The sequence below is a fragment of the Crocuta crocuta genome, unplaced genomic scaffold (genome assembly GCF_008692635.1).
Source record: "Crocuta crocuta isolate KB4526 unplaced genomic scaffold, BGI_CrCroc_1.0 scaffold116, whole genome shotgun sequence".
In the NCBI taxonomy this organism is placed as follows: Eukaryota; Metazoa; Chordata; class Mammalia; order Carnivora; family Hyaenidae; genus Crocuta; species Crocuta crocuta.
In genome coordinates this window covers 3,395,295-3,411,668 of record NW_027531562.1, presented here as the reverse complement: position 1 = coordinate 3,411,668, position 16,374 = coordinate 3,395,295, and the positions used below count along the sequence as shown (strand labels likewise).

Below are 16,374 nucleotides of genomic sequence, written 5' to 3'. Positions count from 1 at the left end.
CATGCTAAGAAAGATAGAACCTTCAGACCAATGTGTCACTTTTTGCAATTGTTAAAACATGGTTATAATAATAGTAAAGGGAATTAACAAAAACATATTTAAAAATCTGCCTATGTGGAAACAAAGAGTGTAATAAAAAAAATCCCCAAAAGGGGTAACTATAATTATGAAAGTAATGAGACAATAATTGTCTGTAATGATAAGATATCAAGGATTGGATTCTTCTGTCTAGGAAATGATAGAAAATGGTATACAGTGTAGTAGCAGTAGACTTTGTTAAAACAGCCTAGAATATATGAAGAAATAGCTCTTCTTGAAAAGCTTGAAAGCCTAAGAGAATTATATAGTTATAACTAGTTATCTTAGAGAACAGTAATTCATAATAAGCTGTAAATGTGTGGGAGGTATTATCCCAAACACTAATAAAGATTAAAAATATGAATAAATGCAGAATTTTAGGCAGATGCCAAATCCACAAGGGGTTAATAAAGAAGTTAAGTTTAAGATTTTTTGTTACATGACCCTAATCTTGAAGTTGGGATGATGAATAATAATGATAATAAAGATAATAGCTAACCTTTATTGCATGCTTTTTATGTGCCAGGAACCACTCAAAACATTTTTCACATCTCATTGAATTCTTATTAGAATCTTCTAAGAAAAAGATCTTCTTAAAAAGAAGATCTTCTTAAAAAAAAATCTTCTTAAAAAATCTTTTAATCTCATGACTCGCAGATTGAAGTCCCGCATTGGGTTCTGTGCTGACAGCTCGGAGCCTGGAGCCTGCTTTGGATTCTGTGTCTCCCTCTCTTTAGCTCTCCCTCACTCACATTCTGTCTGTCTGTTTCTCGCAAAAATAAGTAAACATTTAAAAAAAAAACATTTAGAATAATGTTTCACATGTAGTAAGCGTTCAGTTGGTGGTGGTGACAGATTTATTTAATTAATTACCATATTAAGTGCTTAATTAAATAAAATACTCAAAGCCAAACTATAAAGAGAAATGAAATTCTGTTTGTCTTTTTAATAGGAGACTGATGACTATAGATATTTTGATCCCAAAATGCTACGGGGCAATGACAGGTAAGCAGCTCTTGTGTAATTTGTTTATAGGTTTCCCACCCCACCATGAATGGAAAAATTGATTTTTTTTGTAATAAATGAGTAATTGCTTATTAAATATTAAAACTATATAGAAAACTGGTAAGTAGCAGTATGATAATCTCATTACCTAGAGATAACCGCTGCTAATCGTACTTAACATTTTGGCATTTTGGTTCTTTTCCTTTCAAGTATATACACTTACACACCAAAAAAAAATTACATATTAGTTGTTTTGGTTTTTCTTAATGACGAGATGGCAATATTACAAAGTGTGTGGAGGAGGGGAATTTGAATAATGGGTTTTCAAATGAATATTCTTTTTTTTTTTTTTTAAATTTGTTTCTGAGAGAGAGAGACAGCATGAGCAGAGGATGGTCAGAGAGAGAGGGAGATCCAGAATCTGAAACAGGCTCCAGGTCTGAGCTGTCAGCACAGAGTCCAATGTGGGGCTCGAACCCATGAACTGTGAGATCATGGCCTGAACCGAAGTCGGACGCTTAACCAACGGGCCACCCTGGCACCCCTTAAATGAGTATTCTTATTGAACCAAAGCAAAGCTGGGAACCTTATGTTGAATACCAGTTGTTGATTTGTTTTGTTCTGTTTTTAACTGGTCCATAAAATCCAAGCCCCTGTGGATTGTTGCAAATACTTCATGGCAATGAAACACTCCACAAATAATTTCTCTTATTTTATAACAAACATGGCATGAAAAGTACTTGTTTACTTCATTATTGATATTTTTCAAGGTATAATTCATGGTAGTTTGAAAAATAGCCTACAAGACATAGAGAAAGAATAGGCAGAATTAGGAGAAAAAAAACCTTCTTAAAATGATCTTCTTTAGCACCAAAATGTGGGTGAAACTGGTTTCTTGCCTGCATCTTATGTTTGGGATCTTTAGAACTTTGTTTCTGCTTTATTCCAAGCTTTTACATCTTTGTAGATAGAATAAATAATCTAGTCACTAGATAGATGTTGATTAGATTGTTTTGGTAACTTAAAAGATCCTTTTCTTAGCTTACAAGAAATATTACCACAGTTGCAAAAGCAGCAGTTAATAGCCTTGGCAAAAGAATTTAACAAAGAATAAATTATAGAAGGGAGAGAATGAGAAGTGACAACTAATAGGCATAGGTCTTCTTTTGGAGGAGACAAAAATGTTCTGAAATTAGACTGTGGTGAGGGTTGTACAACTCTGTAAGTATACTAAAAACCACTAATTTGTACACTTGGAAAGAGTGGATTTACAACTCTTTTCCTATTGTGATATTCTCCAGTTTACAGCTTACATTTTAGTCTTCCTTGTATTTGCATATGGCTAACAGGTAGATACATTTTGCTTCTTAGAAACTTACTGAGAAACTCTTAATTCTACCTGTAGTTTATGGATAATAAGGAGTATTAGCATTGATAAGACAGAGCTCAGTTTCATTTTTAATAGATTCAGCTTTCTTCTGAGCTATTTTGTCACAATTAATCTTGGTTATTAATAACTAGTAACACTATGTTATTTACATCTCCCCTCTCCTCATTCCATGTCTACTCTCAGAGAAACTTAAGGTACTCCAGAAGGAAGTTAAACACTGATGAGGTGTTTCAGTCAGGTGGATTTCTGGCTCTTTTAATAGAATATTCAGACAGGACATAGAAATGAAGAAAAGATGAAAGAGCTGTGAAATCAGCCTTTCAGTAATTAAGGAAGGTATAATAGCTCTCTCCTCTTGGTTGGGATTTTCAAAAATCTAAGCTGTCTTTGTATAGCCTGTTTTAGCACTGAAAACAAATATATATCTGATGCACAAAAGCTTTGAAAAATACCTTTATTAAAAGATCCCTTGGACACCAAATAAGTCTTTATAAAACAGAATATAGAAATGGCGGTTAATATATGTAATGATAAATAGTGGTATGCATAAATACAAAGAGCAGCAAAATGGAAATCCCTCCTCCCATCTCCCCACTAAATTGTTATCCTTGCCCCACATGTTGACATAGTTTTTTCACAAATGTAGATACTGACAAACTGAAATTATGTTGAGTATGGTAAAATTTTATGTAATTTACCACTAAAATATGTACCTTCTCAACTTACCTTATACCCAGATTTTATTCCTTACAAGAGCTGCTGCTTGCTGCTCAGTGTTTCCATCTCCTCAGTTTTCTCCTAGAATTTTTTTTTTAAGTTTATTTATTTTGAGACAGAGAAAGAGCATCCCAAGCAGGCTGTGCACTGACTGTGGGAATCCCAGTGTCGGGCTCAAACTGATGAAACGTGAGATCATGACCTGAGCCAAAACCAAGAGTCAGACACTCAGCCGACTGTGGCACCCAGGTGCCCCTCAAATTTTATTTTAAAGTTAACAGATTGCCCTACTCCCATTTAGATACTGACACATAAACTACTTCTAGCATGTTCTTTTGCATTTACTGTTTGGATACACAAAACTAAAGGACCCACCCTCAAAGAAAGTGAAGGAGGAAGAAGTAAATACATTTTTGTATTTAGTGTGTGTATATATGCATGTATTTCCCATATGTCTTTTATCCATAATGCCTTGGGTGAAATTTTCAGTATCGTTTTTCTTTGTTACAGCTCTGTTCCAAGGAACAAAAATCCATTCCAAGAGGTAAGTTCTATATAAAAATTATCTGCCTCTAGAAAGGAAGGAAGATGACCGGTTTTGAAGAATTATCTCCATCTTAAACATGGCTTTATTACAGTTACTTTCTGGTAATCTTGATAATTCCAATTCTTTGTACCCAAGAATCTTTTTAAAAAATTGTTAGTAACCATATTTTCATGATTTATAAAACTGCTTAAGAGTTTAAGCTTAATAATAATTGACACAGTGGATGGACACTTGGACCGTTTCCATAGTTTGGCTATTGTAGGCAATGCTGCTGTAAACATTGGGGTGTATGTATCCCTTTGAATTCGTGTTTTTGTATTCTTTGGGTAAACTCCTAGAGGTATAATTGCTCAGGGATCATAGGGTAGTTTCTGTTTTTAACTTTTTGAGGAACCTCCACACATTTCCAGAGTAGCTGCACCGGTTTGCATTCCCACCAACAGTGTAGGAGGGTTCCCTTTTCTCCACATCCTCACTTCAGTACCTGTTGTTTGTGTTGTTGATTTTAGCCATTCTGACAGGTGTAAAGTGATATCTCATTGTAGTTTCGATTTGTATTTCCCTGATGATGCGTGATGTGGAGCATCTTTTGATGTGAGTGTCCAATGTCTATTGACTGATGAATGGATAGGTGATGGGGATTCAGAAGAGCACTTGCTATGATGACCACTGGGTGATGTAAGGAAGTGTTGAATTACTATATTGTACACCTGAAACTAATATTACACTGTATGTTAACTGGAATTTAAATAGAAACTTAAAAAGCTGATACAAAATTAGGTAATTCACAGAAAAAGAAGTCTAAGACTGTGGCAAAAGTTGTGAAGATACTGTGACTGTCTTTTCATTTGAAATACAACAATCTTCTCAATAAAAATACAGTAAAGAACATATATTGGAGATTATATAAATGATAATTTTGTTTTTCCTACCTGCAGTAAATAATGTCAAATTCTAAAAAGCCCTTTAGAGAAAGCCCTTTAGATTTATTTGCTATTGCTTCATGAAGATGAGGTTTATTTTTTTCTATACACTTTTTGGAGACACATTTTTTTAAAATTGATAGTAGCATCGGTGCTTAGGATGTGACCTCTTGCCAGCTTGTATTTTTTTTTTTACTTAAGTTGTGGATATGCTCCAAATTAAAAACCATGTTGCTTCAAAGTTAAAATACTATTTCTTTCAACTTACCTATATCTTTTTTCTGTTTGCATTTTTAGGCAATTGTTTTTGTGGTGGGAGGAGGCAACTACATTGAATATCAAAATCTTGTTGACTATATAAAGGTACATGTTGGCCTTTTAATTTCTTAAGCATTTGATGTTTCACAGTTCTGTGTCTAGAATACTGGCCTTCTCTGGCCGCTCTTTTGATGCTCAGTCCTTTTTCTAGAGGTAGGTTAAAAGTTCTCATATAGGGAAAAATGCCCATATGGTCATTGCTTTCCTATTCCTATCACATTTCTGGCCTGAAATTTTACTTGATCTGGAAAATAATGTATCTTATTGATGTAATGTATTTGGCAGCTATCTGTCTTAGTTTGATTTTAAATGTTTAGAGAGCTCAAATAAGCTCCTCTTCCAAAAAGTCTACCTTGGTGAAATGATTTAGCAAATCCATTTACCTGAATAATCACTCTTCTCCCATCTTGTTGACTTAAATCAGCAACACACTTGGAATGTCTGGTTTTTCAGCAAACAGAAGGTAGCAAATTAGCAGTAGAGTGCTATTCAAAGCTGACAGCAGCAGCAGGGAGAGACAGACAACTAAGCAAAAGGATTAGGAAGAGCAAAAATGCCATTTAAAATGTAGGGGCAACAGAATTATCAGTTGTTGGAATGACATTTTGTAATCTTCATTTATTCACTTAACATTAAATAATGATCATTCCTTATGTTCTAGGTTACATAAGGCTTTAAAAAGGTGGAGATTTTGGTACAAGAAGGAAAAACAAGACAAATGTCACAGAGCTTCAAAACTATCAGGCACAGTTCCTGGGACCCTATTTCATTTGCAGAGCACATACTTCACAGTGTGAACCACCAGGATCTGTGTAAGATGCCGTGGTCTCTGGGGAACCTCCATCTTGTACAAGGAAAGAGCTTTTATACCTCACTCTGGCCCTATAGCCAAAACCAGGCTGCATGAGCAGGCTCAAAAGCAGAAATCAAGGAAACATAACAGGAACCAGGTGCAAACCATCAATCTGTAGAATTTCTGTAAACAGTGTTGACAAGCCACTTGAAGTTGTCCCCTAATCTGTCTGTGACCCTTGCAGGGGACCATATTAATCACTAGTTGATCTATTTCATTCAGGTTTGGCAAAGGGTTAGCAACACGAGTGTTCCAGGTGTTCCCGGGGGTAACAACAGGGCTGCAATAGACCAGCTGAAATTAATCCATCCTTATACACTCCCCACACCCCAGTCTTAGTTAAGCTTTCTTAATAACACTTACCGGCATTCTTCTTTCTGCATCTTTTTTTTTTTTTAACATTTATAGAAAAGAAAAACAAGAAGGATAAACACCAGAATATTAATCATTTGTGGAGTAGAGTGAAATGCAGGCATAATTTTAAAGAAACATGGTAGTCTACCAAATACTGCAGACTTGTTTTTAATCATGTATAAGCTTGACAACTTACCCCTTTCTACTATAGAAATTTTAATTTTGTGAAATGTCTTAATTTGATTCTGTGTAAGTTATTAACTAAGTCTAGTTTTTTGACCAGTCACATTCATCAGAAGAACACACTACCAGTGATAGGTATGTAAGCCCTTTATCTTTTACTTGGTTTCAGTTTACTAAGTAGTTTTTCCTTGATTATTACTCCCCACCCACAAAAAATGGTGTAGAGGCAGAAGGACACAGGATACTATGACTAGTCTGGCAGGCAGCAGACATTTCAAGTTCCTGTATCCAAGCACCTTTCTTAACAGGTCATCACTTAGGTTAATAGTTACACACTGGTCTTTGGCTCTGCTGTTAAGCAGATTATTTTGTATGCATTTTAGTGGAAATACTATCCTAATTTTGCCTCCGCAGAGGGATCTTCTAGAATATAAAGAACCCGTTAAAGAAAAAGGAGGATTAGAATTACTGTAAGGGTTTATTCCCTAGATGTTATTAGCATCATCACAACATACGACATGGGTAACTGCAGATTAAATCATTCTTTAAACTTCTGGAACACATCTTGGACCTTCAGCTTCAAATGAAGGAGGCAGTTTCTGCAGGTCTTGTGGGCATCTGTAAATACAGTTCAGAGTATTATTCTCCTGCTCTGGGCCTCTTACAAGGTACAGAGATAATGTTAGCTTTACTCTTTTGTATTTATTCACTTACTGGCTTTTTCAGAGAGTCATTTTCACCCAGAATTTGGCCCCTGGTTTAGAAGACTTTCGTGTTCAGCAAGATGACTGGTCACTAGAGCTAGCGGCAATTTTGAATAAAACTGGCATGATCAGGCATTCTCATCTTTTAATATTTCTGCAAGTTTTCTTACAATTAATTTCATTAAATAAATCACTCTTATACCATATAGCACTTACATAATGAAAGGAGGAAGTATCAAGTTATGCATAATTAAGAGTAAGATGCACTGAAATACTGGCAAACTGCAATGTTTAAACCTATTCCTCATTGGATGATACAGACAATTAGTATTTTGGTGTTAATGTTAGTCTGTAAATGCTGTAGAAGATACAAAAAGAAAAATTATGAGTAATAAAAGTTTGATGAAGGGGGGAATGGGATGGTGCAGGGAGTCTGTACTAAATACACGATTTATCTCCTTTGCTAGTTTATTTCTTGGTGAGTCTTCGAAGCCGTGGTGCTAACATTTTGCCGTCTGTGAATGAAATGTCCTAACTAGTGATTAATATAGGCCTATGCGAGAGTCCAAGATACATCGAGGACAACTTACACTAGCTTGTCAGCACTGCTTAATAGAAATAGAATATTGATGGGGCGCCTGGGTGGCTTAGTCGGTTAAGCGTCTGACTTTCGCTTAGGTCATGATCTCGCTGTTCGTGAGTTTGAGCCCCGTGTCGGGCTCTGTGCTGACTGCCAGCTCAGAGCCCGGAGCCTATTTCAGAGTCTGTATCTCCCTCTCTCTCTGACCCTCCCCTGCTCGTGCTGTCTCTCTCTCTCCTAGAAATAAATAAAAAATATTAAAAAAAAAAAAGAAATAGAATATTGATGATTTGTACCTCATTTGTCATCTTTCTTGCATCTGCTCTTTGCACCTGGTTATGCAGCCTGACTTTGGTTACATGATCAGAGAGGTATAAAGACCCCTCCTTGGAGAAGACTGGGCTTCCCTGCAACCAGGGTATCTACACTGTAACTCAGTGATTCACAATTGAAAATAAAATGTGTTCTGAGATGGGATCCTGAGGCCTGTGCCTAGAGTATTTGGACCCCTCTAATGTTGCCTTGTGCTTTCTTTATCCTATGCTGCGACCTGTGTTTTTATTAATGTCTTGAGTAGATCCTGACATTATATGACCCAGTTACATGACCAATCATGTGTAATTGTTGCGTGTAACATCTCATTTTGAAAAAATTGAGAGTGAGGTGTGACTTTTTTTGTTGTTGTTCTCAGAGATGGCCAGCTAGAAGATTTATTCAACCAACCAGATTATATTTGCTTTGTTATGGAATAAACTTTTTATATTAGAGAATAAGTGAACTTTTCTTCAAGTATACAATACATATAATTTCAGGATTAAGGACTTACAGAATTATTTAGTAGAAGTTTTGACTGCTGTAATTAGGTTATAGTATTCTGCCGAAGTTAGGAATGAAATTATTGTAAATACTATATTGTACAAATGAGACTGCAGTGACCATTCCTGCCGTACTTGTATCATATCCTACTACTAGCATAACAAAACTAGCGATGTTTTCTTCAGGTGATACAGATCCTCTGTTGGAAGAATGTTGGCCTTAGATTTTAAAGATAATCATTCCTTTGAAATGTGGCAGTCACTTTATTCCTTGCAATTTTAGAAGTGTACAGTAAAATTCAACAACCCCTTCCCTTGTCCCAAAAAAGGTCTTTAAGAAATAACAGAAAGTCTTAATTAGGCTTAATCACTCATCTTGGTAATATTGAAAGTATAACTTGTGGGGCACCTGGGTGGCTTAGTCAGTTAAGCGTCCGACTTTCGCTTAGGTCATGATCTCGCGGTTCGTGGGTTCGAGCCCCGCGTCGGGCTCTGTGCTGACTGCCAGCTCAGAGCCTGGAGCCTGTTTCAGTCTGTGACTCCCTGTCTCTCTGACCCTCCCCTGCTCACGCTGTCTCTCTCTCTCTCCTAGAAATAAATAAAACATTAAAAAATTAAAAAAAAAAAAGTATAACTTGTTACGCACTTGTATCTGAGTTCTGTCTCTTATTTTTACAGGGGAAGCAAGGCAAACACATTTTATATGGCTGCAGTGAACTTTTTAATGCTACACAGTTCATAAAACAGGTAGTGTGTACCTTGTTAGTTTGTTGCTTGTAACATACCATAACTTGATGTTGATATTTTTTAAAAGAGCAAGACAATGATCATATTCATTTGAACCAGCTGAAGCCAAAAACCATAGAACTATAAAAATGTAAGGTTTTTCCATGGTCTACTGTAAAGAAAGCTGTGATAAAATTATTTCCATTTTCCCACATCTATGAGAAGATAAATTCAGAAATTTTAAAATTGCAAGTAGTATACTCAATCATGCAAAATCCAGTTCATCATTTTCTTATATACTGTCTGTATATCGGACTTTGCCAACCATATCACAAATTGGGCTGAGAAATTAAGTAACTTTCTAGATGAGGGTGGGGGGATAGTTGTGTGCAGAAAATTCAGAGGAATTACATTCACTTGAAAGTTAATGACAGTAGTAGCTGAGATGTACAGAAGCTATACATTCTTTTAGTATTGTTCCTGCTAGTGTTCCTAATTAACTTTTTTAATAAGCTTAACTGTTGGGAATGTTCACTAAGCTAACCAATAATGTTCACTCACCTTTGCCTTGGCTGCCATAAAAATTGTAACAGCACCCTGTTCTCACTTTTATCGACTATTACTAGCGTTATTTCCCAGCACAACTTTCATCCTGATCATGTGGTTCTTGTATTTTTAACCATAATGTAGTTAGTTGCCTGCTGATAGAATACAGAAAAGTTCAAGATGATACAGTGAATACATGTACGTGCCCCAGTAACATTTTACTGTACTTGCTTTATAAGATACTGACTCATTTATCTATTGTTCTTTCTATTCTTTAGTACAACTTCATTAATTTCAAAGTAAATTTTAGGTATCAGTGCACTTCCCCTTTAATACCTCATTGTCTAGGGGTTTTAGTTTTGTACCCTTTGGACATAAAATTTACAATGGTGAAAAACACAGATTTTTTTTTTTCTCGGTTATTGATTTATTTTTTTTACAAATAGTTTATTGTCAAATTAGTTTCCACATAACACTCAGTGCTCATCCCCATAAGTGTCCTCCTCTATGCCCATCCCCCCTCCCCCCCACATCCATCAGTCCTCAGTTTTTGTCAGCATTCAAGAGTCTCTCATGGTTTGCCTCTCTCCCTTTCCCCCACCATTTCCGCCCTTCTTCTCCCCCTTGTTCCTCCGTCAAGTTCCTCCTAATCCTCCTATACGTGCAAACATATGATATTTGTCCTTCTCTGCCTGACTTATTTCGCTCAGCATAACACCCTCAAGGTCCATCCATGTTGCTACACATGGCCAGATTTCATTCTTTCTCATTGCCATGTAGTATTCCATGGTATAGATAAACCACATCTTCTTGATCCATTCATCTGTTGATGGACACTTAGGCTCTTTCCATGTTTTGGCTATTGTGGAGAGTGCTGCTATGAACATTGGGGTACATGTGCTCCTATGCCTCAGCATTTCTGTATCCCTTGGGTAAATTCCTAGCAGTGCTATTGCTGGGTCATAGGGGAGTTCTACTGTTAGTTTCCTGAGGAACCTCCACACTGTTTTCCAGAGGGGCTGTACCAGAAAAACACAGATCTTAAGTGTACATTCCTGGGTTGTCAGATGTCTTCACCTGAATAAGCCAAATAAGCTATGGAACCATCTTACCACAGAGTTCCTTTATGGTCTTCCCCAGTCAGTCTTTGTCCATATTTAATCCCCCAACAAGTCTTGATATTTTTGATATTTCCACCTTAGATTATGTAATGTTCTAGAATAGGCAAAACTAAATGGATTATTTTTTTTCTTGGGTTAACTAGAGGATTATCAGTTAATCTTTTTAATGAAGCAGATGTTTATGCTGATTTTCTGTATTCATTGGTTTCTTTCTTTTGTTTTGATTACCTTGGGATATTAAATTCTTCAGTTTTTCCTTTTTAAAATAAGCATTTAAAGCCATAAAATTAAAAACTCTTGCTAAAATTTCAAATATTGATGGTTTTCTCTTCTTTAGCTCATGTGTAATTTAGAAATCTATTTTAAAGTGTTTATGGGTTTTCTAAATATCTTCTTATTGATTTCTAATTTAATTCCCTTGTAGTCTAAGAACATTCTGCACATGATTTGACTGTTTCTAAATTTACCTAAATCTCTTTTATGGTCTCTCTCACTGAGTACTCCATCTGCACTTTAAAAAGAACGTGCATTATGCAGAAGTGGTACAAAGGGTTCTACAAATTTCATTTTGGTCATGGTAGTTGACACCGTTACTTAAGTCCTCTGTGTCTTTACTGATGTGTGGTTTTGTGGGGCTCTTTTAGTTTAGTTCTCTCAGCTACTGAAAGATTAGTATTAAAATCTCCAATTATTTTTGTGAAATTGTTTCTTTCCCCTTTCAGTTCTGTCACTCTCTCCTTTAAGTACTAGGTCAACTGATTGTTAAGCTCTGTTGTTAGGTACATACAGATTTAGGATTGTTGTGTCTTCCTGATGAATGGATCCTTTTATTATGCAATATTCCTTTACGTATCTGGTAATACTCTTTATCTTGAAGTCTACTTTATCTGACATGAATACAGCCACTAGTCTTACGGTTTGCATAACTTTTCCATCTGGTTGCTTCAGATTGCTTATGAATTTTTATTTAAGGTGTTTATCTTGTAGATAGGATATGGTTGGAAACTTTTTTTTCTTTTAAACCATTCTGATAATCTCTGCCTTTTAATTAGTGTCTGTTACTCTGTTAACATCAAATGTAGTTATTGTTATGATTGGGTTTAGGTTTACCATTGTACGGTTTGCATTCTATTAGTCTCCTGTTTGGCCTTCCTCCTTTCCTACCTTCCTTTGTATTATTTGAACACTTTTTTATTTTAGTTGTATCTCTGTATTACTAAGTTAGCAGTTGCTCTAGAGATCATATACACATCTTTAACTTCTCATAAACCAGAGTTAATATTGTACCACTTGGATTAGAAATAGTACATAGACCCATTCCCTCAGCATTTATTCTGTGATTGTCACATATTTTACGTCTTCATACATCATTAAGCCACAGTAGACAGTGTCATCATTTGCACATCAGTTATCTATATCATAAAGAAATCTTTCGCATTTACACAAATAGAATTTCCAGTGTTCTTCATCCCCACCTCTAGTAGATTTTGATTTCCATCTGTTGACTGCAAAACTTCTTTTAACATTTATTGCTGCTCAGGTATGCTAGCAGTGAATTCACTTAATTTTCTTTTATATGAAAAGGTTATTTCACCTCTTAAATATCTTTGCTGAATATATAATTCTGGATTGATAGTTTTTCAAAATTTTAAAGACATTATTCCACAATCGTCATTGTTTCTGATAAGAAGTCAGTAGTATTCAGATCAATTTTATATGTAATAGGTTATTTTTCTCTGGCTACTTTCAAGATTTCCTCATTATCTTTGGTTTTCAACAGTTATGATGTATTTATATATAACTTCTTTTGTATTTGTTTGGGGATCACTGAGTTTCTTGAATCTGTATGTTTGTATCCTCACCAAATTTAGGGAATTTTTTGCTGTGCTTTTCATCAAATATTTCTATGTCCAATTTTGTCCTCTCTTTTTTGGGACTCCAGTCACCTATATGTTCGACATTTTATATTCTGCCACAAATCTCTGAGGATTCAGGGTGGGGGGGTGTTTTGTTTTTATTTTTTTAGTAATCTCTACCCACTGTGTGGCTCAAATATAACAAGCGAATCATCTCCAGATTCACTCTGCTTTCTTATCATCTCCTTTCTACCATTTGAATAATGTTGTGTTGACCAGCTCTCAGATTTTCACTTGGGTTGTTTTTTTTTTTAAGAATAGTTTTTGTTTTTCTGGTTGAATTTTCTGTCATTGTATTGTGAGCATATTTTCCATTGTTTAATTGAGGATAGTTGTCATAGGTGCTGTTAAACCCTTGTCTATAAATTTCAACACAAAGTCCATTTAGCTCACTCTCTTCCCTGTCTGTCCCACTAGAGAGTGGGTCTGGTTTTTTCTGTTCTTTCATATATTAATTTTAGATTGTATCCTTAACATTGCTGCTGTTGTTTTGGAAACTGAATTCTCTTTCCCTGAGGAGTGTTGATTTGGGCTTTTAGCAGTTAATTTGATAAAACTCATGTGTCAAACTCTGTCGCTTGGACATCAGCTCACATCTTGCGTCTTAGTCTCTAATTTGTGCATGGTTCCGGGTTTCACCATAGATACCGGAAAAGTTTATGTGCAGAGGGCCCCTGCACTCTGGACCTCTCATTTCTGGGGTCTCCTCCTCACCTTCAGTGGCTTTAGTTGTCCCCATCCTCTGGGTAAGAGCCACTGAACCAGGGAACTCAACCAGTGTGGGTCTTTCCTTCCAAGTGTTACCTCTGTTACAGAACCCACCAGCTTGCAGTTGCTCTCCCCTGCCCTCAGGCAGTTGGCTTGTGTGTGTTGTTTACAGTTTATAATTGCTGTCCCTGGAAAGAATTCGTCCAGTAGGAGTTTACCCAGCCTTCTAGAATTTGAATGCCTTTTTTCTTTTTAACAATGTTTTAGAAATAACAACTTATTTAAAATATGTGGAAAAGTAAACTGTCAGCAGTGAAGTTGCACATGAAATTTTTCTTTACATTTTCATACTGAGTTAATATTGATTTTATGCTCAATGTTTATTTTCCATTAGTTGAATTTGCACCTCTAATGTTGATACATTTTTTTAAATCATGACAGCATTTATTACTATTCAGTTTTAAATGAATTTCAGTTGGTGGTGAACTTTGAGGAAAATTTCTTCTTCTAGATACAAATGCAGTGAATGAAATAAGGTGTATTTCTTTTGTGACTAAAATAAAGCTATTTTTATGTTTTGTTTTAGCTGTCACAACTTGGACAAAAATAACATAGAAGAACCTTAATATGAGGAACTACTTGGATAAATGTAAAGAGAAAAGTCAAAAGAGCCAGATGTTTTCTTCTTCGTATCAGTGTCCTAACATTGAAACTTAGAGTTAATTTTTAAAGAAATTCTATACTTAATATAATGTATACTGATTAAAAGAATAAAGCCTTTCAGAAATAAATTTTTAACACTGTACATTCTCTTTTCTATTATGTTTGACAAATGAGAAAATAGGAAGGAAAAGTTCTGCCTGAATATGTTAAAATATTAATATAACAGATTTTTTATGTTTGAAGCCACTGAAAATAAGAAATATGCAAATATTATAAAAAAAAAAAAGTACCTGAGTGGCTCAGTCAGTTAAGCATCTGACTTTAGCTCAGGTGGTGATCTCATGGTACATGAGTTTGAATCCCACTGCTCTCTCTCTGCCTCTCATTCACTTGCATCCTCAAAAAAAAAAAAAGGCAAATGTTACTTTGGTTAATGAATCTCCTACCTGTATGCATGTTTTTTTCTAGTATGCACTTTAATGGTAAAATTACTCCCCATGGTTTTCTGGCCTCCCATGTTGCCTCGAGGCTTTAAGTGGGTACTGTGAAGTCTCTCTTCCTCTAGCACGCTCATGTACATTTTATCACATAAAATCCCTTGTTTATGTAATGGCAACAAATAACAACATGTAGAGTGGATAAATACAAAACATTTATCCCATGAAGATCTAAAAAGTACACAAAATTAAGTCTTAAATTTGGTTCAAACCTTCCTGGTATGCAGCACCAAGAAGGAATGTTTTTTCAATCATGAAAATCAGCTTTAAGATAAAAGTAAGCCAATTGCTTCAGAGAAAAAAAACTCTTACTGTTCTCAAGGCCAGGGAGCTTTTGCTCCTAATGAGCCTCACTGAGAAGAATCTGTAATGTTATAGATAAACATCCAGATAATAGATAAAACAAACACCCAAATTCACAATACAGACTTTCTGTATTCCTACCCCTCAGGAGTCAGTGCCATAGTATAAAGCATAGGCCAAGAAAAAGAATTCTCTTTGGGTAGTGACCCAACTTTGTCCTGGGGTGTAACAAAGTCAAGTCTTTTTGGGCTACTATCACAAACTACAACAGACCAGTGGCTTGAACAAATTTCACGTAACTTGAGAGGTTAGGAAATCCAAGATGAAAGTGCCAAAACGTCGGTCTGGTGAGGACCCTCTTTCCGGTTTGCAGACAGACAGACATCTTTGTGTATCTTCACCTAGTAGCGAGTCCTAGTCCCTTTGCCTCATGTAAGAGCACTAATATATCATGGGGCTCCACCCCTGTGACCTCATGCAAACCCTCTTACCCCTCAAAGGCCCCACCTCTAAACACTATTACATTGGGAGTTAGAACTTCAAAGAATATGTAGGGAACCCAGACATTCAGTCCTAGCACCACATTGTCTGCCAAAGTGTTCAAAGTGGTGCCTGGTCAGGGCTTAAGGAGAAAATGTTTGTTAGAGAGACAACAATGGTAATCGAGGATAAACTCCAGAGACGATAAAGTAATGTGTCCCAGTTTCCTTAGTAACAGAGAAGTTAGACTTTAATGTATGTTCAGAAAATATTTTTTAGGTTAAAACTGCATGAACGACACAGGAGGTAGTCTCTCTTATGTTGTGTTTACAGCCAAAAATAAGAAATAGTCTCCTCGATGCATTTTTTTTTTCAGGTTTGCCTCAGGGTCATGTAAAAGAAGGTCATTTCTGAGGTTCTGTGACAGAACCTTTCTGTGGAGCCTATAAAGATTTGGGGCCTTTAAAAAAATCTGGGGAAACCCTGACTTTGCTCAAACTGTCCAAAGCCTAGCCCTGCTGTCCTAGTCTGGGTCACTGTTGATGCTCTCTTGGGCTGGCAGCTCAGGAGGTGTGTCCCACAAACCCCCAGCTTGGCTGAGTCAGAAACCAATTTTATCCACCCCCAGGGGTGATTCTCAGAGGAATTGACTACTGCCACGCTGAAGCACAGATCAAGAATAGAGGTCAATAGGAAAGGAAAATGCTGTGCCAGGTGATTTACAAAAGTTACATCAGTTAATCTTCACAACAGCACTAACATACATGGTATAGCACCAATTTTATAGATGGAAACAAAGCTCAGGAAGTTAAACACCCTGCTCAAAGTCATAGCCGATATATGGTAGAGCCAAAGATGGAATACACATCTGTCTGCTCCAAATCCATTCTCTTTCCACTACTTGAAATTGCCTAGCTGAGGAAGCAGGAGGCTTGAAGTCTTGCCAA

At 36.1% G+C, this 16,374-nt stretch overlaps 1 protein-coding gene across 1 annotated transcript in view; it reads left to right on the top strand.

Annotated features, from left to right (window-relative positions):
• The window catches only part of SCFD1 (sec1 family domain containing 1), a 97,961-nt gene extending 83,672 nt beyond the window's left edge, over positions 1–14,289 (top strand). The window contains exons 21-25 of the mRNA XM_077772741.1: positions 1,031–1,083; positions 3,701–3,734; positions 4,958–5,023; positions 9,146–9,214; positions 14,071–14,289. Coding sequence (XP_077628867.1) covers positions 1,031–1,083; positions 3,701–3,734; positions 4,958–5,023; positions 9,146–9,214; positions 14,071–14,094 — 246 coding nt within the window. The 3' untranslated portion in view covers positions 14,095–14,289. The remainder of the gene's footprint in view (positions 1–1,030; positions 1,084–3,700; positions 3,735–4,957; positions 5,024–9,145; positions 9,215–14,070) is intronic.
• The last annotated feature ends 2,085 nt before the right edge of the window (positions 14,290–16,374 follow it).